This window comes from Pocillopora damicornis, chromosome 8 (genome assembly GCF_964200805.1).
Source record: "Pocillopora damicornis chromosome 8, jaPocDami1.2, whole genome shotgun sequence".
Classification (NCBI taxonomy): domain Eukaryota; kingdom Metazoa; phylum Cnidaria; class Anthozoa; order Scleractinia; family Pocilloporidae; genus Pocillopora; species Pocillopora damicornis.
The window spans coordinates 4,589,097-4,614,919 of NC_142677.1; the positions used below are offsets into that span (position 1 = coordinate 4,589,097).

The window sequence follows — 25,823 nt, forward strand, 5'->3', positions numbered from 1 at the left end:
ACTAAAACTCAGTTCACCGCTCCATGCTAGAAAAATAAATATTTATATCAATTCTAATTTACACAAATTACATTTTCGTCGCTGTCTATACACACACATCATTCTCTATAATCGTCTTCTAAGAAGATCCTCAGCGATAAATTGTTGAAACACCCCAAGAAACCCATCACTGAACCTTCTCCCCGGCACTTGAAGCATAAGGGAAGTCGCCGACAAAAATATTCAGATATTTTGCAATTATTACTTCTTCTTCTTCCACTCTGTCAAAAAGATGTCCCAAAGCATTTCATCGACATAAGTTAAATTTAAGTTCTTTTCGGAGAAGACGCTGTATTTTTCTCTGTTGTGGTCACTGACGCAGTTGTTTCAGTTAATGGCTCCGCTTGATGCCATTCTACTTTCTGCTTGTGTTGTCGTACAGCTTCGTCCACTCTTTCATCCATCATATCCTCTGTGAGGACACCATCCGGTGAACCATAAGCGCTGGCCTGGAAAGACAGAAAAAACCTTAATCAGTTGTGAACGTAAACAAAATCGAAACATCAAATTTCTTGGTTCAATTTTGCGCGCTCTTCAATGGAGTGCTACAAAAGTAAAACTATTTAAAAAAAAAAGTGAAAGCAGTGAAAGCAGTGAAAGCTGCAGTCAATATTAATCGAGGCAAATCAAGATTATATTGGCCAATGATACCTCAGAGTGAACACCCGTGATTGCTCAAGGGCGCGTTTGTAATCACGACTACTTTTAGTTTTTTCATCTGATTGGCTGACTGAAAGATGACTCGAGTTGTCTTAGCCAATTACAAAGCGAAGTAGGGCAATGAAAACCATTTCACAGGCGATTCCCTCAAAACTTACCTGCCAAGCAATCGCTATTTTTGATATTTCTCTTCCAGAGAGACCTTCTGTCACTTCGGCAATTTGGTGGCATTTCTTGCTTAAGTCGAAGTTCGCAATTTTCATACGACTAATGAGTGAAGAAAATCAAATCAAGAATTATACGAAAATAAACTGGAAAACACGAAAACGGCCTACCAAAGAGATCACAGCGACAGGAAGTGTTGTAAAGACAAATGCCACTACATGAGCAAAAATTTGAGCGTGTTCTGACCGTTGAGTGTCGCGAAACCAAACCAAAGTAGAAAAAAATGCTAATGAGAAGGGAGATACCACAAGGAGCCGATGAAATTCAAAATAAAAATAAACATTAGATTGCAGCTCAAAAAGTCTCAAGAGACCAACTCGCGGTTGGTATCAATTTTGCATGTCATTAGTAGAAAAAATGGCGCGAGTTCTCAAGACCAATCACGGTACTTAGTGAAGCAAAACTAACAAAACCTCGACCTAATTCTGACATTCTCTTGACAACTGCTGGAAAAATGACCAGTTGCTCAGCAATTTACCTTGTTCGCGATCCTGTTGTGGCCGGTTTCAAAACGTGTTCCTTGAAATACTGCTGGATTAAACGCACTCGTTCCTCGAGACTTGGCAGACTAAACTCAATCATCTCGTCTAACCGGTCACTGATCGCCCTGTCAAACTGGTCTGGTTGGTTACTAGCGAGAACTAACATGAACCTGTACGAAAAAAAAAACAAACAAGTAAACAAAAAGGAAGAAAGAATAAATATCATTCAGTCGTGACACCTGACCATCATCGCAGAAATGTAATTATTATTAAAAAAAATATGTAACAAAAGTAACTGGAGGAATTCCTTGCAGGCAGCTATTTTCAAACATCAACAAAGAGATGTGAAATGACTTGAGGACGACTAAATCGAACAAAATTTGAAAGAGCTTACTTTCGTGAAGATTCACCAGTTCTGTAGAGAAAAGCGTTCAATGTGCTTCTCAGGTCCTCACTCATCTTTTCCTAAAGAGTCAAAGAAACCTTTTTACTGAGTCGCGCCAAGCACTGAAAAATGCGGGTGACCAAATTACAATTTGTTTCGGTATGGAGCGCTTTTGAATTTAGTGACGTAAAACCAAACCAAAGTAATCACAACGGCCCATCAGCCAAAAAGGAGAATACCCTGAATAGCTGATGAGAACTTAAAGTTAAAATAGTAAACCGCCTAAAGCGCGGAAAACCCGGGCGACCAAGTCGTGATTGATTTTAGTTTTGCTTTTCATTGCTTGAGAGAGTGGCACAAGTTATTTGGACCAATCACACAGCGAAGTAAGGCAAAACCAATGCCACTCCCTGGTGGACCATAAAGCAGTAGATTCCTGTACAGTCCTTTATTTTTCTTTGTAATCGCTGATGCTTAGGTAATTTCTTGGAGTCTTTTTTCAAGACTGGGCTGTAACGAGAAAATATTTGACAAACACATTAAGGGTAAGATTGCTATCGCTTACGATGGGAGCACTTCAAATCTTTCAAATAATCAACAATTTCAGCCATTAACTAAATGTCACGTGTACTTACCCTCAAAATAATTCTTTGCGACGAGTCTTCATAATTTACAAACATTTTCCTAACAGTCTGGGTAGCAAACAAATCAGAAGAGTTAGCACATCCTAGCACAAGGAAAAACCATAAGAATCGGTTTCGAGCGTTAGCCCTTCGGGGTATCGCCATCGCTCTGACGAAGGGCTAACGCTCGAAACGTCAGCTTTTTTATCCTTTACGGTAGCTAATTCACGTTTTCAACCCAGTTGTTAACACTAAATTACCTGCCTTACCAATGTACAGTTTTACCCCTTGCAATTGGACATTAATGACGGAGAAATCACCTCGTGCCTCTGCTAAATTAGCCGATATGCGGCCGCACTCAAGTATTCGCTAACGAAGGTAGACCAATCTGACTCATTACATCACTTTCTTGGAAATTCGAATATTCCACGACTATCGCAAGAGGAAAGATTAAGCTGCGAGGGTCAAATAACCATAGAGGAATGTGTTAAAGCACTTGATACCTTTGACACGGGGAAGACGCCTGGAAATGATGGAATTCCTTTTGAATTTTATAAAATTTTCTGGAATTCTGTTGGTGAATTAATGACTGAAGTTTTTAATCATTGTTTTGAGCTAGGGCAAATGTCAAATTAACAACAACAACAACATACTTTATTGACTTTCCCCAAGGGGGCTTTTCAAAGACAATGTTATAAAAATAATCCTATTACAATTAAAAATCCTATTTACAGTTAAAAATGTTTTAAAATCTGAATGTTCTAAAAGAAAAATGAAAGAATACAAATATATAAAATTACAACTCTGTGAGTAATTTGGTCCTTAAACGTTTTTTAAAAACCTTAACGGAGTTGCACAGTTTTAAGGAATTATCCAAAGAGTTCCATAAGTTTACAGTTCTATAGAAAAATGTTCTCTGACCGCTAGCTGTTCTAAAGAATGGAATTTGCAAAAGCTGCGAATTTCTGGTGCTACGTCGACTAACCTCGGCGCGCTTTATGAATTTTGATGAGAGGTAATCTGGAGCCTGACCAGTCATGCATCTGAAGGCCGTAGTAGCGTTCCGGTAGTAAAGCTGGCTTTGAACTGTAAGCCAATTTAGTTCCTTGCGAATTGGTGTAACGTGGTCAAATTTACGCGCACCGCTAACAATGCGGCATGCGAAGTTCTGCACCGCCTGTAACTTGTCAACATTACATTTTGAGGTATTTGACCAAACATTGGAACAATAAAATAACCTGCTGAAAACTAAGGAATTAATAATCATCAAAAGTGTACGTTTGTCGAAAACATGCTTGACACGGTTTATTTGGCCGAGGCGGGACATGCACGAGGAAGCGGTCTTAATTATGTGTTCATCGTAAGTTAAATTAGAATCTAAAATCACACCAAGGTCTTTGGCGGTGTCTGCGGGGACGATGTCCTCACCCATAATGGAAAGGGAGCGAAATTGCAATTTTGCACGCATCTGCCTGCTGCCAAATATCATCAGCTTGGTTTTGCCAGGGTTAAGTAACAATTGGTTGTTGGAACACCATTCCCCTATTTTAAACAAGTCGTCTTCCAAATCAGCAATTGCATCCAGGTTGTCTTTAAGTTCGAAGGAAGTGATGAGTTTCTTATCATCTACATAACTCTGAGTGCTGCATTTCTGTGGGATCGATGGAAGATCGTTCGTATATATGCTAAATAGTAGTGGGCCTAAGATACTTCCTTGAGGGACGCCGTTGGTCACGGACAAAGGCTCAGATAGCGTTGAATGGATTCGTACTACTTGTGTCCTGTTGCTTAGGTAACTACGAAACCATTGGAGAGCGTCTCTGGAAATTCCGACGTCTTGCAATTTTAAAATTAACGTGTCGTGATTGACGCTATCGAAAGCTTTGCTCATATCTAATAGAACAACTGCCGTTAACTTCTTTTTGTCAATCGCGTTAAGAATTGTGTCAGTTGTTTCAATCACAGACGTTTCACACGAATGCCATCTCTTGTTACCGCTTTGGCTCTTTGATAGGGTGTCATTCGATTGCAGATACGAGGTGAGCTGATTATGTACTACCCTTTCGCAAACCTTTGATAAGACTGGTGTAAGTGAGATGGGTCTATTATTGTTTGCCTGTTCCTGGTCGCCCTCTTTTGGGATTGGTGTAACCACAGCTGTCTTCCATTTTGATGGAAAAACACAGTTTTGAAAGGATGCATTAACGATAGACGTTATTGGGTGTACAATTGGATTAAGACAATCCTTGATGACACGAATCGGGATTTTGTCTATCCCTGGGGCTTTGTTTGAAGGCATCGCTGCTATTATACGTTCTATTTGTTTATAATCAATGGTACTCAGTGTGAACTGGTCAGAGAGAGCGTATTGTCTCGGTACAAAATAATTCTGATTTAGTGTTAGGTTGCATTCATTAGCCAGGGACGTAATTTTGTCAACAGTGCTCTGACCAACAGATACGAAAAACTGATTAAATTCGTCTGCAACAGCTTTGTCGCTCTTACTGTATGTTCGCTGAGATGTAGATTTGCAGGGGATGCACTGGCGAATTGCTTTCCAGATATTATTGGTGTTATTTGGATTCCTCTGGATTTGTTGGGCCACAAATTCCTGTTCAGCAATTCTGATTTCCCTCTTTACTTCCTGTCTGAAATATCTGTAGGCAGTCCAAGATAGCGGATCATTTGTTTTCTTTGCTTTCTTACGCCAATCATCCCTGGTCTTCATCAATCCCCGGATGTTGTCTGTTACGCATAGATTTGGTTTACAGCGTGCTTTGAAGGTTTTAACTGGGGCATGGCGGTCGAGTATCTCAGTAAATAGCGAATCAAGTGCATAAAGTTTGTCCTCGACATCGTCGAAAACATCGACTATGGACCACGGTGCCAGTGATACGTCGTTGCTAAAATCAACAGGACTGTAGTGTTTAAAACTTCTGGTTGTAATATAGACGGGTTTGGCGCGCGCTTTCTTCAATTTTAAGGTGACATAAACCAAGTCATGGTCGCTAATCGAGCTTTCCATAACCGTAGCCGTTTGAACTTGTCTTGTGTCCGATGCAAGGATAACATCTAGAATTGATTTCGAAGTCTCTGTAACTCGTGTTGGCGTGTTGATCAGTATTGACAAGTTATAGGAACGGCAGAAATTAACAAGGACATTAGCTCCAGGATCGTTGCTATTCTCAAGTCTGCAGTTCAAATCTCCCAATAAATAAATTGGAACATTGAACGACGAGGCATAAATAAAGTTCTCTGTGAGATCTGAATCGAAACAAGATAACGATGCGTCCGGTGGTCTATAGGTTGTACAGACAATGAAAGACTTCATGTTCCTGACGTGGATTTTTAGCCACAGTTGGTGAAAGCCAGAGGCCGTGATAAGAGATATATCGCTCAAGTACTCCGTCCTGTAATTTCGTGAGACATAAGCACATACTCCACCGCCAATCTTCGCTTGTCGGTCGATACGGTAGATAACATAGCCAGGAATTTCTATTTCCAAATCCGTAACTGAACTGTTGAGCCATGTTTCGGATACGGTAAATATGTCAAACTTGTTTTCCAGTACCGTTTCCTTTACAAGAACGAAATGCTCACGGCATTTAAGCGAGCGAACGTTAAGATGTGCAATCTTCACATTGCCATTTGACTTTTCAGACTTGTTTCTAATAGAGCTGTTTGCTGGTCCAGGGTTAAGTTCAACATCATGTAACAGTTGTATAACAGGTCTAAAGGTCGAGGTTGAATTGGCATAATAGGCTGTAGTAACGTTTGCTCGTTTCACTCTAATAGTGACATGCACGTGTGCCCGCCATTTTGTATTTTCTATTATGCAGAGTCTCGAATCCCAGTTTGCCACTTTAACCGACGTAGAGTGCGGGAAACGTAGACCAAAGTACTCATTTGTAAAAGAGTAGTCATGTTTACCTTTCCTCGAGGTATGAACAAGACACAAGAGGAGTACAAGTCCAATAACTCGGGAGCTCAGAATCACACATCCGCCCTCCTTCATGACGAGAATTGATGAATGGGAGAATTTCTCAAAATTCTCAAAAGCAGGCGATCATCACCTTGATCGACAAAAAAGGAAGGGACAGGATGTTTTTGGAAAATTGGAGACCAATCTCGTTGATTAATGTCGACTCAAAAATCGCAACTAAGGTCATCGCAAATAGAATAAAAAATGTTCTTCCCTCTGTAATCCATGCAAATCAATCCGGTTTTATGAAGGGTAGGTTTATTGGGGAAACAGCTCGTTCAATCTTAGACATTATCGCTCATACTGAATCACTACAGTTACCAGGTGTTTTACTGTTTATTGATTTTGAAGAAGCTTTTGACTCCATAGAACATGAATTTCTTTATAAAGCATTAGAGTGTTTTAATTTCGGACCCTCCTTCATGAAGTGGATTCAAACGTTTTACAATAACCTCTCAGGTTGTGTTCTTAATAATGGTTTTTTCTCTTCTCCTTTTCAACTAGAAAGGGGTGTTAGGCAGGGAGACCCTCTGTCGCCTTATTTATTTTTAATTGCCATTGAAATTATGGCGATATCTATAAGAACAAATGAGAATATGGAAGGCATAAAAATCGGGGAAGATGAAACTAGGTCTCTGTTGTACGCCGACGACATGACAGCTACTCTAGCAAATATTTCATCAGTCGAAAAAGTAATACAAATCCTTAATGACTTCGAAAAATGTTCTGGCTTAAAAATGAACCTTTCTAAAACCAAAGCTATGTGGGTTGGAAAAAACAAAAATTCTTTAGAAACACCTCTGGACCTTGAGTGGTGTACAGGTGTTAAGACCCTAGGTATTCACTTCTCCTGTGATCAAGAACAAGTTATAAAACAAAATTTCCAGGATAGATTAAATGAAGTTCAAAAAATGATTAATTTATGGAAACTCAGAGGTCTCTCCCTATTTGGCAAAGTAACAATAATTAAATCTTTCCTAATCCCAAAATTATTATATGTTTCCTCAATAATAGAAACCCCACCCGAAATTATTAAACAGATGGAGAAAATGATCTACAAATTTTTTGTGGAAAGGCCCTGATAAAGTCACAAGGCTTTCTGTGATAAATACTTTAGAGAATGGTGGACTGAATCTCACAGACCTTGAGCTACATATTAAAGCCTTAAGATTGTCCTGGATTCCGCGTCTCATAGATGAGAAGGAAGGGCCCTGGATTTCTTATCTCAAATACAACTTAAAAAAATACGGAGGATGTTTTCTTTTTAGATGTAACTATGATGTAAATGATCTTGACTTAAGTCTTAGTAAGTTTTACTTACAGCTTCTAAGATGGTGGGCGGATTTTAGATGCTCCTTTTTTGATGTGAATTATTCTCAAAATGTAATTTGGAATAATAAGGATATACGAATTAATAATAAACCTGTTTTTTATAAAACATACTTTGACAAGGGCATAACTTATTTGAATGATTTACAGTTCGATGTTGACAATGTGCGTTCTTATGAATTCTTTAAGCAAAAAGGACTTAACACTAATTTCCTGACTTGGACAGCCTTGAGATCTTCTATTATTAATATGAAATCAAAAAGCTCCTGCCCCATCCCCACAGCGGGTAATCTCGATCCTATGAATTTTGATTATAAGTCTAAATCTTTTAATGCATATACTGCAAAGTGTAAACAGTTTTATTCTACGATGATAACAAGTAAAGCGAGAATCCCGAATGGCTTTAAAAAGTTGACAGCGGATTTTGAGCTTTCAAATGCGCAGGAAGTTTTCTCTATTCCTTATCTTGTTGCGAGCGAAACGTATGTTTGGTCGTTTCAATACAGAGTATTGAATTTCATTTTGTTTACAAACGATAAATTGTTCAAAATAGGGTTAAGTGATTCGGACAAGTGTTCTTTTTGTGGAACCTATACGGAAGATCTGTACCACCTCTTCTTTAACTGCTCCTTTGTGCAAGCTTTTTGGAACGTATTTACAGTCTGGTGGTTTGATCTTAGTGGCGAATATTTAATTTTGTCTTTAAAAGATATTATGGTTGGCTTACTTCAGAGGAATGATCTGTTAAATTATTTGATAATTTTAGGGAAATTGACTATTTGGGAATGTAGAAAAAATAACACCTCTCCAATATTTAGATTGTTTTTGCACAAGGTTGAAGTTAAAAAACAAGTTGAAAAAATAATTGCTATAAGAAACAGAAAGCTTCGCGATTTTCAAATTAGATGGGAATTTCTCATATAATTTTGTGTTTGCCCTTTTTTTTAAGGAAAAGAATGGAAGACCAATGCATAAACTTAGATCTCATATTCTTCCTTGTTTATTAGTTTATTGTAGTTTATTTTTGTTAGAGAATTAACTGGGCGTCGCCATCGCCGGTATGTGTCACTGTGCAATGTTAAAAGAAAATAGTACTTTTTGTATGTAATGGCATAATTAGTAGATTGTGTTGTTAATAGAGCTGGATACTGTAAGTAGTGTAATTATTAGTGACTGTAAGTAGAGTAATGTAAATAAGCATTGTAATTAGTGTAAGTGGTGTTTCATATTGTATTGTAAGCATTGTGTTTGTAATTTAAAAATAAAAATTAAAAAAAAAAAAAAAAAAAAAAAAGTATTCGCTAACGCGCTTAAACCCGCAAACCCTTTAGAAATCAAAGACAATTCCAGACAGAATCATAGATCATTCATGTCGAAATATTATGAGAAATTTTCGACTTTTATTTTATTACTTCATCAAAATTAAGCTTAGTCGTCAAAGTGCGGCAATAAGTCCGTTTGAGCAGAAATATGTGATCTGTAGGACAAACGATGTTGTGTTGTCGCTCTAGCTCAGGAGAGCTGCAAATGAAATGTGTGATGACTTTAGCTTGTGTTGGTATTGCTGATAGCTGCGGCAAGGGTTTTTTCGCCCGCGAAGGCCTGGGGCAAAGTGAGGGCGAGAGGTGTGCAAGAGGTCTGGCACAAATAAGGAGTGCCTGTTTGCAGGCTAACTGCTGATCGCCAATCAAATGCGTATTCTGAAGAGGTACTATGTCCAGGTGGCCAAGTATCGAGAGTAAAAAAATCAAAATGAAAAGGGAATGTTTGTGGTGTTATTTTCGTCACTGTCTATACACAGACAGCATTCTATATTATCGTCTTATTGGAAGATTCTGATAAATTGTTGAAACACCCCAAGAGACCCATCACTGAACCTTCTCCCCGGTACTTGAAGCATGAGGAAAGTCGCCGGCGATAAATATTCTGAAATTCTGCGCTTATAACTTCTTCTTCCAGTCTGTCAAAAAGATGTCCCAAAGCATTTCATCAATGTAAGTTAAATTTAAGTTCTTTTCGGAGAGGACGCTTTATTTTTCTCTGTTGTCGTCGTTGATGTAGTTGTTTCGGTTAATGGCTCCGCTTGATGCCATTCTACTTTCTGCTTGTGTTGTCGTACAGCTTCTTCCACTCTTTCATCCATCATATCCTCTGTGAGGACACCATCTGGCGAACCATAAGCGCTGGCCTGGAATGACAGGAAAATCCTATATCAGTCTTGAACGTAAACAAAATCAAACCATCGAATTTCTTGGTTCAATTTTGCGCGTTCTTCAATTGCATGTTATAAAAGTAAAATTAATTACGACGTGAAAGCTGCAGTCAATATTAATCGAGGCAAATCAAGATTATATTGGCCAATGATTACACAGAGTAAACACAGGTGATTGCTCCAAGGCGCGTTTGTAATCACGACTGCTTTTAGTTTTTCATCTGATTGGTTGAGCTGAAAGGTGACTCAAGTTGTCCTAATTAATCACAAAGCGAAGTAGAACAAAACCAAAGAAATTCTGATTCATTTTTGACACTTGAATAAAAACCATTTCACCAGCGTTTTCCTCAAAACTTACCTGCCAAGCAATCGCTATTTTTGATATTTCTCTTCCAGAGAGACCTTCTGTCACTTCGGCAATTTGCTGGCATTTCTTGCTAAAGTCGAAGTTCGCAATTTTCATACGACTAATAAGTGAAGAAAATCAAATCAAGAATTATACGAAAATAGACTGGAAACACGTAAACGGCCAAACAAAGAGATAACTGAGGCTGGAAGTGTTGTGCAGGAAAATAAATGTGAAGACAAATGCCATTACTTGTGAAAAAAATTGAGCGTTTTCTGAGGGTTGAGTGTCGCGAAACCAAACCAAAGTGGTAAAGACTGCTAACAAGAAGGGAGATACCACGAGGAGCCGATGAAATTCAAAGAAAAAACAAACATCAAGCTGTAGCGCGGCAAATCTCGATTGACCAAGTCCAGGTTGGTATCAACTTTGCATATCATCGGTCGAAAGAATGGTGCGAGTTCTCAAGACCAATCACGGTACTAAGTGAAGCAAAACTAACAAAACCCCGAACTATTCCTGACACTCTCTTGACAACTACTGCAAAAATTACCAATTGCTTAGCAATTTACCTTGTTCGCGATCCTGTTGTGGCCGGTTTTAAAACGTGTTCCTCGAAATACTGCCGGACTAAACGTACTCGTTCCTCGAGAGTTGGCAGACCAAACTCAATCATCTCGTCTAACCGGTCATTGATGGCCCAGTCAAACTGGTCAGGCTGGTTACTAGCAAGAACTAACATGAACCTGTACGAAAAAAACAAACAAACAAGTAAACAAAAAGGAACAAAGAATAAACATCATCCAGTCGTGACACCTGGCCATCATCGCAGAAATGTAATAATCAGTAATAAAAAGAATGTAACAAAAGAAACTCGAGGAATTCACTGCATGCAGTTATTTTTAAACATCAACAAAAATGTGAACTGACTCGACGACAACTAAATTGAAAAAATTTGAAAGAGCTTACTTGCGTGAAGATTCACCAGTTCTGTAAAGAAAAGCGTTCAATGTGCTTCTCAGGTCCTCGCTCATCTTTTCCTAAATAGTCAAAGAAACCTTTCTACTAAGTCGCGCCAAGCGCGGAAAAATGCGGGTGACCAAATTACTATTGGTTTCGGTATGGAGCGCTTTTGGATTGAGTGGCGTAAAACCAAACCAAAGTAACCACAATGGCCTATCAGCTAAAAAGGAGGATACCCAGAATAGCAAATGAGAACTTAAAGTAAAAAAGCAAACCGCCTAAAGCGCAGGAAAACACGGGCGACCAAGTCGTGATTGATTTCAGTTTTGCTTCCTATTGGTTGAGAGAGTCGCGCAAGTTATTTGGACCAATCACAGAGCGAAGTAAGGCAAAACCAATGCAATCCCGGAAAAATCTCGATCCTCAGTTTAAAATTGCTTGAACGTCTGTTTAATTGACTTGGTGATAAGCAGTTTTCTCAATTACCAAGAACATTCTTACCTGATTACGTTTGCGTAAGAAAGCATCAGCCTCGTCCACAAAAAGAAGAAGACTGAAAGAAAAAAAAAAGCACAACGGAAAAAATGAAATCACGAAGAATTGCCATGATAACAGCATCAAATCACATCTGTTCCTCTTACCCTCTCCTAGAGGTCTGGGCCCAGTCAAACGCCTTGTGCATGGCTGTCACTCCTTCCTTTCCCATAGGAACAATATCTCCACCAGTCATAATACCATAATCCATCCCAGAATGCTTGGCAAGGCTCTGGAAGATAAGTGCAAATAAGTATAAGCGTTCTGTCACAAATGCTACACTCTGATTGGCTACCAACTTGCTCTCTATTTAGAGATAGATGGTGACTTGACTGAGTTGCCCAAAAATTTGTTGTATCTACATCATTTTCCAGTAGACACTCGAGCTTGTCCCGTCGTTAAGTTTTGAAAGGCAAGTGGATTTATTCTAAAACAATTAGCTTAATCGCTTTCAATTTCTAGGAGCAATAGCTTATTCAGGATTTAAATTCCGGAGCTCATATTCGAATTTTCAGTTATAATGTGAAAAAGTCGAGTTGCTTTACTGGCCAAAACGACAATCTCGCCAGAATTTACCCTGGTATCAGCAGCTTTAAGAGAATTGGAGCAAAGCTTACGGCAGTCCAGAAAAGAAACTATTGCGCTGTGCTGGCGAGCTAAAGAAACTCTTTCAAACTTGAAGCTGATTCAGGCAGCCGCTTAAGCAAACTTTGAAAATTCACGTCAGAGCGAAATGACTTTTTTCTAAGAGCGGAATAGATGAAGCTACTCTGTAAACGTTAAATCGCTTATAAAAAGGGCTGGCCGTCTGTCTGCCGAATGTTGGCTGACTGTCGGCCGACAGGTCTTTTCAGGAAGTTGTTCTTCATAATTATCCAAATTTTTAATTACGATCTGAAAGCTAGTCTTCTCACCTTTGCAAACATCGTTTTTCCAGTCCCTGGTGGACCATAAAACAGTAGATTCCTGTACAGTCCTTTGTTTTTCTTTGTATTCGCTGTTGCTTTGCTTACTTCTTGAAGTCTCTTTTCAAGACTGGGCTGTAACGAGAAAATATTTGAAAAACTCATTAAGGGAAAGATTGCCATCGCTTACGATGGGAGCACTTCAAATCCTTCAAATTATCAACAAGTTCAGCCATTGACCAAATGTAACGTTTATTTACCCTCAAAATAATTCCTTGCAATGAGTCTTCATAATTTACAAACATTTTCCTAACAGTCTGGAAAGTAAACAAATTATAAGAGTTAGCACACCCTGGCATAGCTAAAAACCAAAGGAGAAGAGGAAAAAAAAGTAGAAAGTCCTAGTTTTATTATTGGTACCTGAACTGGGTGTCGCAAAGTACCAAAAACACTTAATCTTGATGTGTCACGAACAAGACTTGGTTTCCCTAAGCGAGCTTCAATGAATCTATAAAGGCAAAGAAAAAATAATAAAGGAGTTTAGTAGTTGACATGATTTAAACCTTTATACCCTAACATCAGTAAGTATATTCTCCATACTGTTCTCTATACATTTTGTCATGTGCAAACAAAGAGAATTTGTGTAACAATCAAGAGCTTCTTTACTTGACGATCATTTCCTTTATTCTTGTAACCTTAATATGTGATATAGGGGTGATATTGTAAGGAGAAATTAGATTCTAGTCACTTGTAGGGTTGAAAGGGTTTGTAAGGAAAGTGTGCAGAATGTCCCACCTGGCTGTGACTCCTGTGCCATATTTAGCTGTGTAAACACCAAGAGCAAGGAGGGTGAGGCCTGCAGCCTGCAAAAAGAGACACATAACAGTGACTCAGACATCTGAAATTCCACTGATCTACTAAGAGCTATACATAAGGAACAAGTGATAGGGAAGTGGTGAAAGTGTTTGCCTCCCTCTGTTGCACCTTAGAGTGTGATTTAAAAGATCCAGAGTTACATCAGTGCAGAAGATATTATTATTTCTTCTCCTTGCCAGAAAAACTTTTCTCTGGATTCTTTCGTTTTTCCTGCTGTATCAAAACTCAACCTTTCTTATTCAAATTTGACCAAGAAATGGTGGACAAGGAGAGTCCCTTTGGGGGTGTTCACCACTGAATCCACTTCATAAGTCATTCACAAATGTGTACATGAAGGCATTAGTCTTACTGTGGCAGATATTTTATCCCAGTCTGAGATGAATGCATCAAATCCTGCTCCAAGGATGCTACCTGCTGTCCTGCAAAACAAAAAGAAGTCACTACCTGTAACACTGGAACATAGTTACAAGGAAACCAAGCTGCATATTCTGTGTTCTGCATGAGGAATTACGGGATATGCAGAAAGTTGTTCTGTGTTCCACATGTGTATCATAATGAATAACATCCTTCTTTATTTGATGACTGGACTCTAAATTTACTTTCTCTCTTAACCAGAATCCCTGACAAATAGCATAATCGGCACTTACTTGATTGATTGCAGAACAGTCTCTCTTTGCTCTGCAGCTTTGAGTTTAATCTGTTCCATTCTTATGTCCTTGTTCTCACGTTCTATTTTAGCTCTGAAAATAGTGGGTATGCAGATCAATCAGCCATTAATTAGTCAATCAATTTATCAATTTATCCACAATTCATTTAATTGTGTACATATTTTTGTAAAGAGAACACAAAAAAATTAAACAAAATTATGAATTATAATGATTGACAAAAATTTGGATGGCTCCCAGTTATAATGTCAATTGATATGTTGGGTGATCACTGATGACAGTTCCAACGAGGCAAGTGCTAACCCCTTTAAACCCTGAGAGCGACCAGCATCTAATTTCTCCTTACAGTAATATATCTGAATCATTCATTAAGATCATGAGAACAAAGGAAATGATCGCCACCTGGAGAGTCTTTGATTGTTCAACAAATTCTCCTTGTCAGTACTGAAGAAAATGTATAGAGCAGAGTGTGGAGAATATGGATATTGATGTTAGGGTGTAAAGGGTTAACACTTCCATTCCCAAGATCTCATTAGTAATTCTCCTTACTGTCTTCCATAAAATTCTTATGATGTTAGTTTGGGAAATATGATAGTGGATCAACTATTGATCCCCTAATTGATATTTTTGTTTATTCTCATCACTTGTCTTCTTGATATCATGTTGATAATGTAAGGAGAAATTCTGTCTTAGTCACCCACAGGAGTTAAAGGGTTTGGGGAAATGTCATCCACAAAAGCGACAGAATTGGACATTTTCAGAGACAGGTGAAGGCATGCTGGAAGGAAGAGAGGTACAAAGGTATCATCAAAGGCATAAAGGCTTACAGAATTTAACAAACCCTTTATTTTAGTTTTTTCTTCTTTCAGATAATAAAAAATTATCTACTCCAGAGCCCCACCATAATCTTCATCTCCCAAGCTCACTCCCTCCAAGCTGGTAATTTAGAAGGAACACATTATAGCTTTCTTAGAAATTTAGAAAAACTGATTTATCACTTACTTGCCACGGAGCTCTGCTTCCAGTCTTTTCATTTCATTGTCATGTTTTATCTGGGCTTCATATTCAATTGTGCCTGCAAAGGGGATGTAATGAGATGATCAATATAGATTGTAGTAACATACTATTATTTAACCAAAGTCTTGTTAGAGTTGGCCACTATCACGAACCATTCTGGTATAATTATCAGTTCAGTTTAAAAAATAAATTGTGGGTTGTGTGATGAATGCATTGCTAATGAAGGGGGTTAGTTTCATAAAACTGTGGGGCTGCATTGGTGGGGATTATTTAAAGGCAGTTTTTGTTTTATCAACTGCATTCAACTTGATAATGTTAATTGGCCACCGAAAAGAGTTTCAAAGCTGACATTTTGAGCCTTGGCCCACAGTAAACTTTGTTTGATTAAAGCTTGAATTCCAGAAAAATTTTTAAACTGATAAGTTTGCAAAGATAAAACGTCAAATGAAATGTCTAATCTTGGTTTCAAAGCAAATTAACTATGTTTATTTTATGACGACAGCCTTATGTACCTCTTTTCATGGCTTCTTGTTTCTTCACTGACTCTTCCTGTTTAGCTAAATTTTCTTCATTCATACGACGCTAAAAGAATATTTTTCAAATTGTTAATATCTACAAAAAATGGCATCACTTACAATAATGTATTTCTTACTTCCCTGGTATCCATTAATTAATCCCATAAATGTTAAGAGCAACCAGCATCTACTTTCTCCTTACAGTGATACTGCTGATTCAGTCATTAAGATCATGAGAATACAGGAAATGATCACCAACCTAAGAAGTTTTGATTGTTACACAAATTCTCCTTGTCAGTACCAAACCAATTGAATAGAGAAGAGTATGGAGAATTTAGAAACAAGTGTTAGGTTGAAAAGGGTTCATGTAATTTGTAATGTGACACAAGTCATCAAAGCAAGAAACAAAATAATTGACCAAGATTACTTTCCAAGACCCTATTGATTAACTTTGTTAACTTGTCAGTTACATACTGAATATAAAGTTTAAACTAGAAAAACTACGTAAAGGGGCCTGCAGTCAAGGTAGCCCCTGCTTCACCCTCAATGATGGCCTATATGTATGTTACCTGTTGTGAAAGTTGATCATCATAACGTTTCCTTGCTAGCTGGTCTTGGTACTGAGCACGCTGATGAACAAGCAAATAAAAGATAATTAGTTTCTTCAAAGGGGTTGAGCTGAAATCAACTTGAACTGTAGCAAAGATGGTAAATATTGGGATATTAAAAAAGTTATCATGTCAAAAACATAGGAGGGTTTTGAGATACTAGCCTAAGAGGGTTAACCCTTTGTCCCCTAAAAGTGATTGACATCTAATTTCTCTTAATGATATCACCCCTGATCAACACATTAAGGGTCATGAGAATAAATGAAATGATCACAAACTACTGAAACTCTTGATTGTCAAACAAATTCTCCTTGTCAGCACCTTAGGAAATGTGTGCAGAACAGTAGGGAGAATACATCTATGCATACTGATGTTTTGGTTTTTAGGGTTGAAGATTTCAGGGATTTTATTAATATTAGTTAGGAGCTTGAGATGTCCAGGAGGAAGGGGTTTGGGTGAGATACTGGGCAGGGGTTAAATCATTGTTACTAACCTGTTGATGTTGTTGAGTTTCTGCTGCAAGGGTTTTTCTCTTTTCCTCTTGTTCCACTCTCACTTTGTCCATTTGTATCTGTTGGATGCTTGCTTCATATTCCTGCAAATCAATGAAAGCTACTCAGGTCAAGTCTCCTCAACTCCCAAGATTTCATTTGTAAATCTCCTTTCCATGTTCTATAAATTTCCTCTGATCAGCATCGAGAATTTGGTGTTGTATTGATCCAACAACCTATAAATGATAAATTTACCTTTTCTCATCAATTCTTTATGAGGAAGTGCACCAGCAATGCAGGGAAAATTTACATATTAATCATTTCTGAGTAAAATGTTGAGATTACCCAAGCCTAGCCAGGTGGGGTAGGAGAGCCTCTCCTTCTGAGGGGGAGGGGTTTGTTGGGGTACTGATCAGACCATTTCCTCTAATATAACTGACACTTTTTCAAAGTTTACAACATGAATATCTGCAGCTGCCTCAAGTTTTGGACATACTTAATATGGAAAAATAATGAAAAATGAGAAAACCAAGATGGGTGTTGAGGTGCAAAAATTACCATATACCCTAGTAAACAAGACCCCTAGAGCTATAAATGGACTCGATAACTTTCACTCTTTAAGTCCAATGGAGGATTAAAAGTAAGTTCTCCTCACGATATCTATATATTGTCAAGCAAACAGGTAATGAGAATACTCAAATCTATCAGGTAAAAGTTATCTTGATCTAACAAGATATTTCCCTGACTAAATAACGAGGAAATGTCTTTAAAGCAGCTAGAATCAGATCTTGAGAGTCAAGGGTTAATGGGTCAAAACACCACTTGACCAAAAGAAAAATAGACAAACAATGCACACTCATCATGTTTCTCAGATCCCTACATAAAGTATCAATAAAATTTATTCACCTTAATTTTACGCTGTTGCTCCAATTGCTTTGTTGCTTCCTGAACTCTTGCCATCTCAAGAGCCTCTTTCGAGTGATCTAAAATGTGCAATTATAGAATCAGTCTATTGTCTCTTATTAGTAACTCACCTACCTCTCCAAAAGGCCTCTTTTTCACTAAATATTTCTTTTTCAGGCAGGTATGCTTGTATGCCTATGGGAAGACTCTTTCTCATTTTCACTTGTAATGAGCCCTATTATAACACTGCTCAAGGTTGCAATACAAAGGTCTAATCGATAAAGGCAAGTTAGAATCACAAGTCTGTGATTTTTTCTCCAGACCAGGGGAGGAGACAAATTCTTTCCTCACCCTCCCCTTCCCTTGTCTTTTATTCTTCCCCTTGGTGGAAATGTTTTTCCTTCCTCAACCATCCTCTACCAAAAAAATCTAAGATAGTAAAAAATTATTTTAAACCAAAAGGGAAACCTCTTTTGTTAAAGCCTAGGCTCCGGGTCCTTGCTTTCTAACAGGACAACAACACTGCAGACTATATTCAATGAACAAAAACTTTTGTTTGACCTCAGTGGACATGCATTTAATTCATTGATACTGGTGATATACATATCTGAGTTGATATATTTGTGGTCATGCCATCAGCTATTCTTAAATTGGACTTGGAACATTTTCCATTTACTCATTTGGTCATTTAAGTGGATTTTGTGATGTCACTGCAGTTTTTAATCCCCTTACTCTATATAAATAGGTGACTTGTAACCATTGTGCCACAGTCTTACAAATATAGAAATTTATTGTGACATCAGTCAGCTGAAATGCCAGTTATGCTATTATGAGGGAGCTGTTGCATTGCATAAATCATACAGAAATTATGAGGGTGAAGGGTGGAGGCATGGCAGGGGTGGGGATAGGGATAAAATTTGTTGATTAAGACCGATGGATAAATAAATGTGAAACATTTGACATAAAACCTCTCGCTGACAGAAGCAATCTTACTTATCGAATCTTAAATAACTATCGTGTTGGGATTCAAGAGTAATGCAATATCACTCCTGAGTCACATAGAACTTTATTCGTAACTAAAACATCAGCTATTTTTCTGCCACGAGTACGAGTCACTGTACTGTGTACCAAAAAGATTGCCAACAAGTTATCTCCAGACATCAGATCAACACACTTACGTGATTTCTCGAGTTCCCTTGCAGCTTTAGCAGCCCTTTCAAGACCCGACGGATCGAAGCTTCTCCAAACAGGGGCACCTTTGGAGCCTTCATTCTCTGAGTTCTCATCCTTCGATCCTTCATCTCCTCCACTTTTATCGTCTCCTCCCGGCGGAGAACCCGGGATCAACGGAGGCCCCTCACCAGGTGGGGGAGGCTTGTTAACTCCAAATAACCAGGACATCAAGAAGGTACGCAATCTCCTCCACTTGGGGAAATTTTTTATAGGTTTTCAACTGATGTCTGATGTAAGTTCCCACACGTGCAAAACTTCGAACCGGTGACCTCGTTTTCGCACAACGGGTAGCTCCGCTGTAAACTAAATTGCGGTTCACAGTACAGATGACGTCACTGCCTAGTATATCTAGTGGTGGAAAAGGGAAGTTGGATTAGCTCTAACATACATTTGCTGCATTGATTTTGATTCGGTTGCGTACTTCAAATTGGAAAAATGTAAGTATAATCTGTTTTTGTTACAAAAAACCTACACTTCGCGGCAAAATTCGTCAAATGTACTTTATGTTTTCGTTACAAATCGGTTGCGTAAATTTGGCGGCAGTTACAAGAGTATGAAATAGATCACACAACCCAAATGGAGTTGTTTGCCAAGTTCTATTTCTCTCAAAGTGAAAACTTTTTGGTTCTTCAAATTTCAGGTCGAACAAAAGGTTACAGCAAACGCAAGCCCAAGTGGATGAGGTAATTTCAACATTTTGAATGTGTTAATACTGATCTGTTTCGTTGGAACAGCCCCATTTAAGAATTTTTCACGTTGTAGGAAATTCATTTACTGCCTAAGTCTTCCGTCAAGTTATCCTCTATCGTTTTCTAACGTTGTTATTCCATCGAAGCTCGAATTGAATGCTTGACGTATTTGTCTTTTGACTTCTATCAGGTCGTCGACATCATGAAAGTGAATGTCGACAAAGTGTTGGAGAGAGATGCTAAATTGTCAGAACTTGATTCTCGAGCAGGTAGGGAAGGGAGCATGGTCTGTTATTATTTGTGCGCGTTTAAACTTGTTTACCGAGCAAGTTTTTCGTAACTCTTGTTTCTCTGTAAAACATAATCAAGAAAAATTTTTAAATTTTGTTGAAAAATCTATATTGAATAACTTAAAATCAACTATTCTATGTTTTCATGACTCATTGTAACGAGCGATCCATATTAAATAGTATAATCTTAGATTGAAATCAGTCATTGTTATCCAAATGACGTAAGTTAACTTTTTCGTGCCTCTCAAAGTGGCAACAGTCGTAATTTTATTAATTTTGTGAATACTAGAGATTATTGTTTGCTTGTCAAAGTTTGACTGCGGTGGCCACAGTTTTCGATTATTCTATAAACAAACAATCTTGCGTTGTACTAATATACTTGATCAATTACTTGGTCAAGGCATGAAAACAAGTTTCGTGTTCTTTCCTTTACAAATGAGAATTAACATACCAGAACTTAACGTGCCGTTTTTACATTGTCAAGTACCGAAAAATGTTTGTAATTTTTACACAAATTCGTACTCAATATGGTAATTATAGAGCATTCTACTTTTAGTCAGTTTAGGACAGCTGAGAATTGGTGATAGCATTGGAAATACTTCCTTCAGTAAACAGGAAATAAAACACATCTTTACCATTCTTGTGATTTGTAATATTAGGTAGATCCCTTTATGAATATTTCTCAGAACAGGCACAGTTGCATATATGTATTTTTTTTAATCAAGTGTATTGCAAATTTTTGCAGGAATGCAAGTTACCCTTTGGGTTCTGTAGGATGTTACTGTTAAAAAAAAAAAAAAAACTTGAAGCCTCTTTGAAAGGTTGTTGACACCAGTTTTTGAAAGACAAGGGACTTTAAGAGTCGGTTGAAATCCTTCATCTCTTTGACAGTTTCCTTCATAATTTGGTTTTTGGAGTTGAAATTGTTTGAAAATGTACTTCGATAAGCTCATCAGTCACCTTTCTAAAGAATAAACAGAGCTACCTAGGGTGATTGAGCACCTGCCAAAACATTTGAGGAATTTGAAGTGGAACATTTTGTTGAAATGGGAATCCCTTTTGTGCACATACGATATCTTTTAAAGTGGTCATCAAACAATTACAGTGTACATGTCTTTTATCTGGTACTAATTATAATTTGGAAAAGGCTTACAGGTATGTTTATTAATTAAAAAATATCTGCTCGACAGTTTTACTTTTTTATATTAATCAGATCAATTGCAAGCTGGAGCATCACAATTTGAACATAGTGCAGCAAGGTTGAAGCGAAAAATGTGGTGGCAGAACTGCAAGGTAAAGTAAACAATTGAACTCCCACAAGTGATTAATAAAGAATTTCTCCTTACAATATCAATACAATACCTAGAAGATACTGTAAGTAATGGGAATAAAGAAAAATATTAATTAGGAGATTATTAGTTGATCAAATATCAAATTCTCCATACTAATATCATAAGAAGTGTATGGCAGACAGCAAGGAGAATTACCTATGTGATCTTTGAAGTGAAAGGGTTGTCATACAATTGTACTTTTGATACTGAAGTTTTTTTTTTTCTTCATTGAAGTTCAGAACCCACCCCAATGACACAAATGATCATGATCATAGCAATCATACAGAAGCTACCTTTACAGTGGGACTACTGTTACTAAAGTCACTTTAATTTACAAATCTGTCAAATATACTTTGACCTTCATTTGAATTCTTTGTCATCTTTGCTTACTTTGGTCCTTTGCACAAATTGGCCCAATGGAATCTAGCAGGAATCACAATTCACTTCCCATGATTTGACAGCTTAATTTTGTCTAAATTACTTTAGTAAGGGTAGAGGCACTCTAAGACACTTTCACTCTGTAGTGAAGTACTCTATATCATTGAGATTTTTGTGGTTACAATTATCATTACATGACAAGATAGGCACTGAAAAGTCGCTTTTGTATTAATGCTCTTTTTGCTGGATAATTTCCAGAAAGTGTGGATACCAATTGGAAACATCAGGCTTGACAAAGTTATAGAATGCATTTCTGATTTCCATAGCTAAGTGTGTTGTTTTTATTTCATTCTTTCAGATGTGGATAATTCTTATTGTGGTGATTGCTGTAATCATTGCAGCCATTGTCAGTAAGTCAATCAAGATTTCATCCTTGTTTCTTCATTATGGTGGTTAAATGTATATTATTCCAATGTCATTTGTATGATTTTTGTTGGGTTCCGATACAATGACTGCTTAAAAGCCTAAAAGATTTTTTAAAAAATATATACGATGTTTTACAAAAATCCCAGGTGCTGTTTGTAGTAATAGTTTAAGAGCCATATCTTGGGTACTTAGGGAACAAGTTACCTTCATTCATGATGTTGTAAAGTCATCCATGCCTCTGTTCACAAAGTATGTTGTACAACACATACCAATGAATTGCCAGGGAAACACAGGCAAAATCAGCAACATGTATTTCTACACATTGACCAAGCTTTTAAAACCTAGACCCTGTGAACCTTTTCTTCCAAGCCATCTGCTCACATAAGGGAACTAATTACTTTAATCTTAAGCTTGTAATGGATTGGTGCATTAGTTTTTAAGGTAGTTGATGATGATATTTTTTATTTTCTGACTTCTTTTGTTTTTTTCAGTTTGGGTGGTAGCAAACAATCCTGGTAAAAGCAACCCTACTAGTGCTCCTACTAAAAAACCTTAACTCATATTTGATATAAACTATTCTTACTACTGACTTAAGGATCAAGGTTCTTTTTTTTTTTTACCTTAATTAATAAAAGCATTATTAAGTAGTTGCTGTACATATGTCATAATGACCAGTAGTTAAGATATATCCTGTTTGAAAATTACATCCAACTGTTTTAAAATGAAATAAAAGTGATTGTAGTTTGGAGTAATGCTAAGGTCAACCTTTAACTCCAGAGATCCAATGGGAAATTCTCCCTTTTTGGTGATGAGCATTACCCTGTAAATTAGTGAAAAGAGTTTCACATGATATTGAGGCAACATCCAGCTGTTTGCTTGGCATTGTCTTGAAACTGTAAGGAGAAAGTACTTGTTACTTTGATCTTGCCTGAGACTTGAATGATGAACAACTTCTAGGTCAAAACTTGTTAACCTTTTAATTCCCACAAGTGACCAAGACAGAATTTCTCCCTACGATATCAATACAATATCAAGCAGACAATGAGAATGAAGAAAAATATCATTGAAGGCATGATTAGTTAATTCATCAACAAATTCTTTGAACAAACATGACATAGCAGACAGAAAGGAGAATAAATAATGACATCCTTGGAGGGAAAGTGTCAAGACATAATTTGATGAAGGAAGTATACTGAGGGAAGGGTAGATACATGCAAGGGGGAGGGAGGAGGGGGAAGGTAATATGTAAGAATGACTGATTTGAAATTGCAATTGTACTCACAGCTATGAAACTTGTTCTCCCACTGTGGGATCACAGAGAAAATTGTTTAAGGGAACCTCTGTATTGTGTAATAATGCTTATAGGCTTGGTCTTTTTTGATCTTTGCTTTTGGTCTGTGTAGGGTGATATAATTGTTTTGCACAGTTTCCACAGATTATAGCCCTTCTATTCAATAAAAATTAAAAAATGGCCTTGACTAGTTCCCCAACCAAAATGGTAGCTTTTTTGAAAGTTTTTCTTGTGCATGGAGTGGATTACTTTTTACCCAGGTCTCCTTCAGGATTATGTCAGACCTATAAATGTCTCTCATGGAATTCTTTAAGTCTAGAAAAGTACTGTAATGATTATTGCAGCCTTTGCGTAAAACTGACTTTACTTTTCAGTACCTTATTTTTGTCATATTTAACCCAGTAATGTAGTTATTGTGACAGTGCAACAAAGAAAATCATAAATTAACTAAACCTTGAATATCTAGTAAAAAAAGCATCTAGTAAACCTTGGACCTAAAATTTAAGTAATTAACTACAGTGGTTGTAATTTCAAATTTCTGCAGGTATTTTGCAGAAATAGAACATGAATAAAAATTTGCTTTACTGTAAGCTTCATCCATGTACTCCAGAAAGTCCCCAGACACGTCATTCATAATTTTACACCCTCCAAGAATTTAATGTTTTAGATTATAGTAAATGTACAACCAGGTTAGTGGCATTGATTTTCCCTTCCTTACATCTCTGAAATAAAACACTTTTTTAAACTATGTAATGACTTTTTGTTTATTTGTGTCTTTGCTTTGTATTTTTGTTTTTTTTTTTTTTTTGCTCCCAGAGATAACAAGGATAAGATTGGGAGAGATGATCAACCTAAACTGTCGTTTGTTCTACAAAGTAACATATTGACTGTCTACACCGTGAATTTAAATTACTCTTTTACACACTCCCCTCCCATTAAACATATTCTTAAAAATTGAATTTAACCCTTTTCTCCACAAAGAGTGATAAGCATCCAAATTCTCGCAACAGCATTACCCTTTGATCAAACATTAAGATCATAAAGATAAAGGAAGTGATCACAAACTCAAGAAGCTCTTGATTGTTAGACAAATTCTCCTTGTAAGTATTGTAAGAAATGTATAAAGGACAGTATCGAGAAGTCTTATGGTGATGTTAAGGATGTAATGGGTTAACTGAAATTTTTGCATGGTTCTGACCTCTTGAGAGGTGCACAATATTGCTGCTGTTGTGAAGGAAACTGCTCTTTGTTGCTCAGTGATTTGTGTCTAATGTGCCAGAATGTCATCAATGGAAAAGAGTCCTTCCTTCACTCTTCCCAGTCCCCCATAGTTTTTCTCTTCTTTTGCTCACTTTTCTGCTACTCTTTAACAACCGAATCCATAGAACTGACTATCCCCACCCCCTTGTGCATTTATGTTTAGGGAGAAAGGAAATTATGAGCTTGATTTTACATTGTTTTTATAACGTGGTTGTCACAAAATTCAAGACAGTAAGAGAAAATTATCAACAATTGTTGATAAATGCCCTAGAAAATATTTATTCATTCCAGCACAGGTTCAGGGAATGTAAATCTGACATCTGCCATTTTCACTCAAACAAATTGCTGTTTTCTTGCCGCTTCCAAAAAAAAGATTGTCTTTAAGTTTCAACCTACTTTCCATCGAGAGATTAAAACCCTGAAGGCCATGTTTGGTGAATAATTTTTGAAACTAAGTATTCTAGGAATAACTTTGTTTATAATAACAAGAGGAGGATAACAAGATTGGAAAATTTAAGAACTTTGTGGGATAGTCTCTGTCTTTTTGCTGATGAGGACCAATTTAGGAACATATTTGGTGGCAGATCCAGACCTTGAGCTAAGGGGGGGGGGGGGAGGCCGGTTTTTCGTCGACTGCACTGCCGGCTTTTCTTCCTTCTCTAATTCTTTTTTTTTTTAATTTTTTATCCAAAATAAAGCGTCCAGGCCGGGCCTCCCAGGCCCCTCCTCTACATCCGCCACTGATATTATAATCGTTCATCTCATTCTCCACTTGGAGCATCACGTAACCGGTGAAAAATTTCTCAGTTGTGACCAAAGAAGGAATTTTTTCGTTACAATTTCAAAACATTTCGGTAAAATTTCCGCACAGCCCCATCCTACATTATGCATTCAGTTCTTGAACAGAGAAAACAATGACAAAAACAATACATTTCCTCTGGGAAAACAGATTTGTTTTACAATAGTATGGGGCTGTGCGGAAACTTTACCATCAGAGCTGAAGTAAAAAAATAGAAATGGTCTAGAATTGATGCCTAGATCGTGGGGTTTGGGGGGTGGAGGGGGGCAAATAGGATTTATTAATGAATGGAGGAGTGGCAAGGGTGGGACAGTTTAGTACACTTGAAATGCGATATTTGAACTACTCTTTAGTCAAGAGCAGCCT

The 25,823-nt window shown here is 37.4% G+C and overlaps 2 protein-coding genes and 1 long non-coding RNA gene across 5 annotated transcripts; 1 reads left to right on the top strand and 2 right to left on the bottom strand.

The window, feature by feature from the left end:
* Nucleotides 1-261: 261 nt before the first annotated feature.
* On the bottom strand, nucleotides 262-19,283 carry LOC113685920 (ATPase family AAA domain-containing protein 3). Of its 3 annotated transcripts, none has more exons than XM_089214339.1 (18): nucleotides 18,939-19,283; nucleotides 17,764-17,840; nucleotides 16,860-16,961; nucleotides 16,328-16,387; nucleotides 15,756-15,825; nucleotides 15,229-15,301; nucleotides 14,209-14,301; nucleotides 13,911-13,980; nucleotides 13,481-13,548; nucleotides 13,106-13,193; nucleotides 12,946-13,002; nucleotides 12,695-12,820; nucleotides 11,888-12,012; nucleotides 11,748-11,799; nucleotides 1,801-1,871; nucleotides 1,403-1,576; nucleotides 858-966; nucleotides 262-488 (listed from the first exon to the last, which is right to left on the bottom strand). In XM_089214339.1, exons 1-18 carry the CDS (start codon nucleotides 19,159-19,161, stop codon nucleotides 306-308), a joined length of 1,821 nt encoding a protein of 606 aa, XP_089070465.1. In that variant the 5' UTR covers nucleotides 19,162-19,283; the 3' UTR covers nucleotides 262-305. The 3 variants fall into 3 exon arrangements, with proteins under 3 accessions (XP_089070465.1, XP_089070464.1, XP_027059305.2); XM_089214338.1 differs by lacking the exon at nucleotides 1,801-1,871 and adding an exon at nucleotides 11,253-11,323; XM_027203504.2 differs by lacking the exons at nucleotides 262-488; nucleotides 858-966; nucleotides 1,403-1,576; nucleotides 1,801-1,871 and adding exons at nucleotides 9,082-9,913; nucleotides 10,296-10,404; nucleotides 10,856-11,029; nucleotides 11,253-11,323.
* Nucleotides 2,195-2,520, bottom strand: LOC149041066 (uncharacterized). Its single transcript, XR_016179370.1, has 2 exons — nucleotides 2,427-2,520; nucleotides 2,195-2,301 (listed from the first exon to the last, which is right to left on the bottom strand). It is a non-coding gene; the product is annotated as an uncharacterized LOC149041066 (long non-coding RNA).
* Nucleotides 19,284-19,311: 28 nt separating the features above from the next.
* LOC113685921 (vesicle-associated membrane protein 3) lies at nucleotides 19,312-23,988 on the top strand. Its single transcript, XM_027203505.2, has 6 exons — nucleotides 19,312-19,430; nucleotides 19,634-19,676; nucleotides 19,873-19,951; nucleotides 21,186-21,265; nucleotides 22,040-22,091; nucleotides 22,599-23,988. Coding segments are annotated over exons 1-6 (321 nt in total). The 5' UTR covers nucleotides 19,312-19,428; the 3' UTR covers nucleotides 22,664-23,988.
* Nucleotides 23,989-25,823: the final 1,835 nt, after the last annotated feature.

What these genes read in the sequence shown, in the direction of transcription:
- LOC113685920 (XM_089214339.1), bottom strand. Translation starts at nt 19,161, where the DNA reads ATGTCCTGGTTATTTGGAGTTAACAAGCCTCCCCCACCTGGTGAGGGG. An exon ending in ATGATCAACTTTCACAACAG is followed by an intron (nt 15,826 to 16,327) that starts GTAACATACATA and finishes ATATTCTTTTAG; the next exon opens with CGTCGTATGAATGAAGAAAA. An exon ending in GCCCAGACCTCTAGGAGAGG is followed by an intron (nt 11,800 to 11,887) that starts GTAAGAGGAACA and finishes TTTTTCTTTCAG; the next exon opens with TCTTCTTCTTTTTGTGGACG.
- LOC113685921 (XM_027203505.2), top strand. An exon ending in AGAACTTGATTCTCGAGCAG is followed by an intron (nt 19,952 to 21,185) that starts GTAGGGAAGGGA and finishes TATATTAATCAG; the next exon opens with ATCAATTGCAAGCTGGAGCA. An exon ending in AATCATTGCAGCCATTGTCA is followed by an intron (nt 22,092 to 22,598) that starts GTAAGTCAATCA and finishes TGTTTTTTTCAG; the next exon opens with TTTGGGTGGTAGCAAACAAT.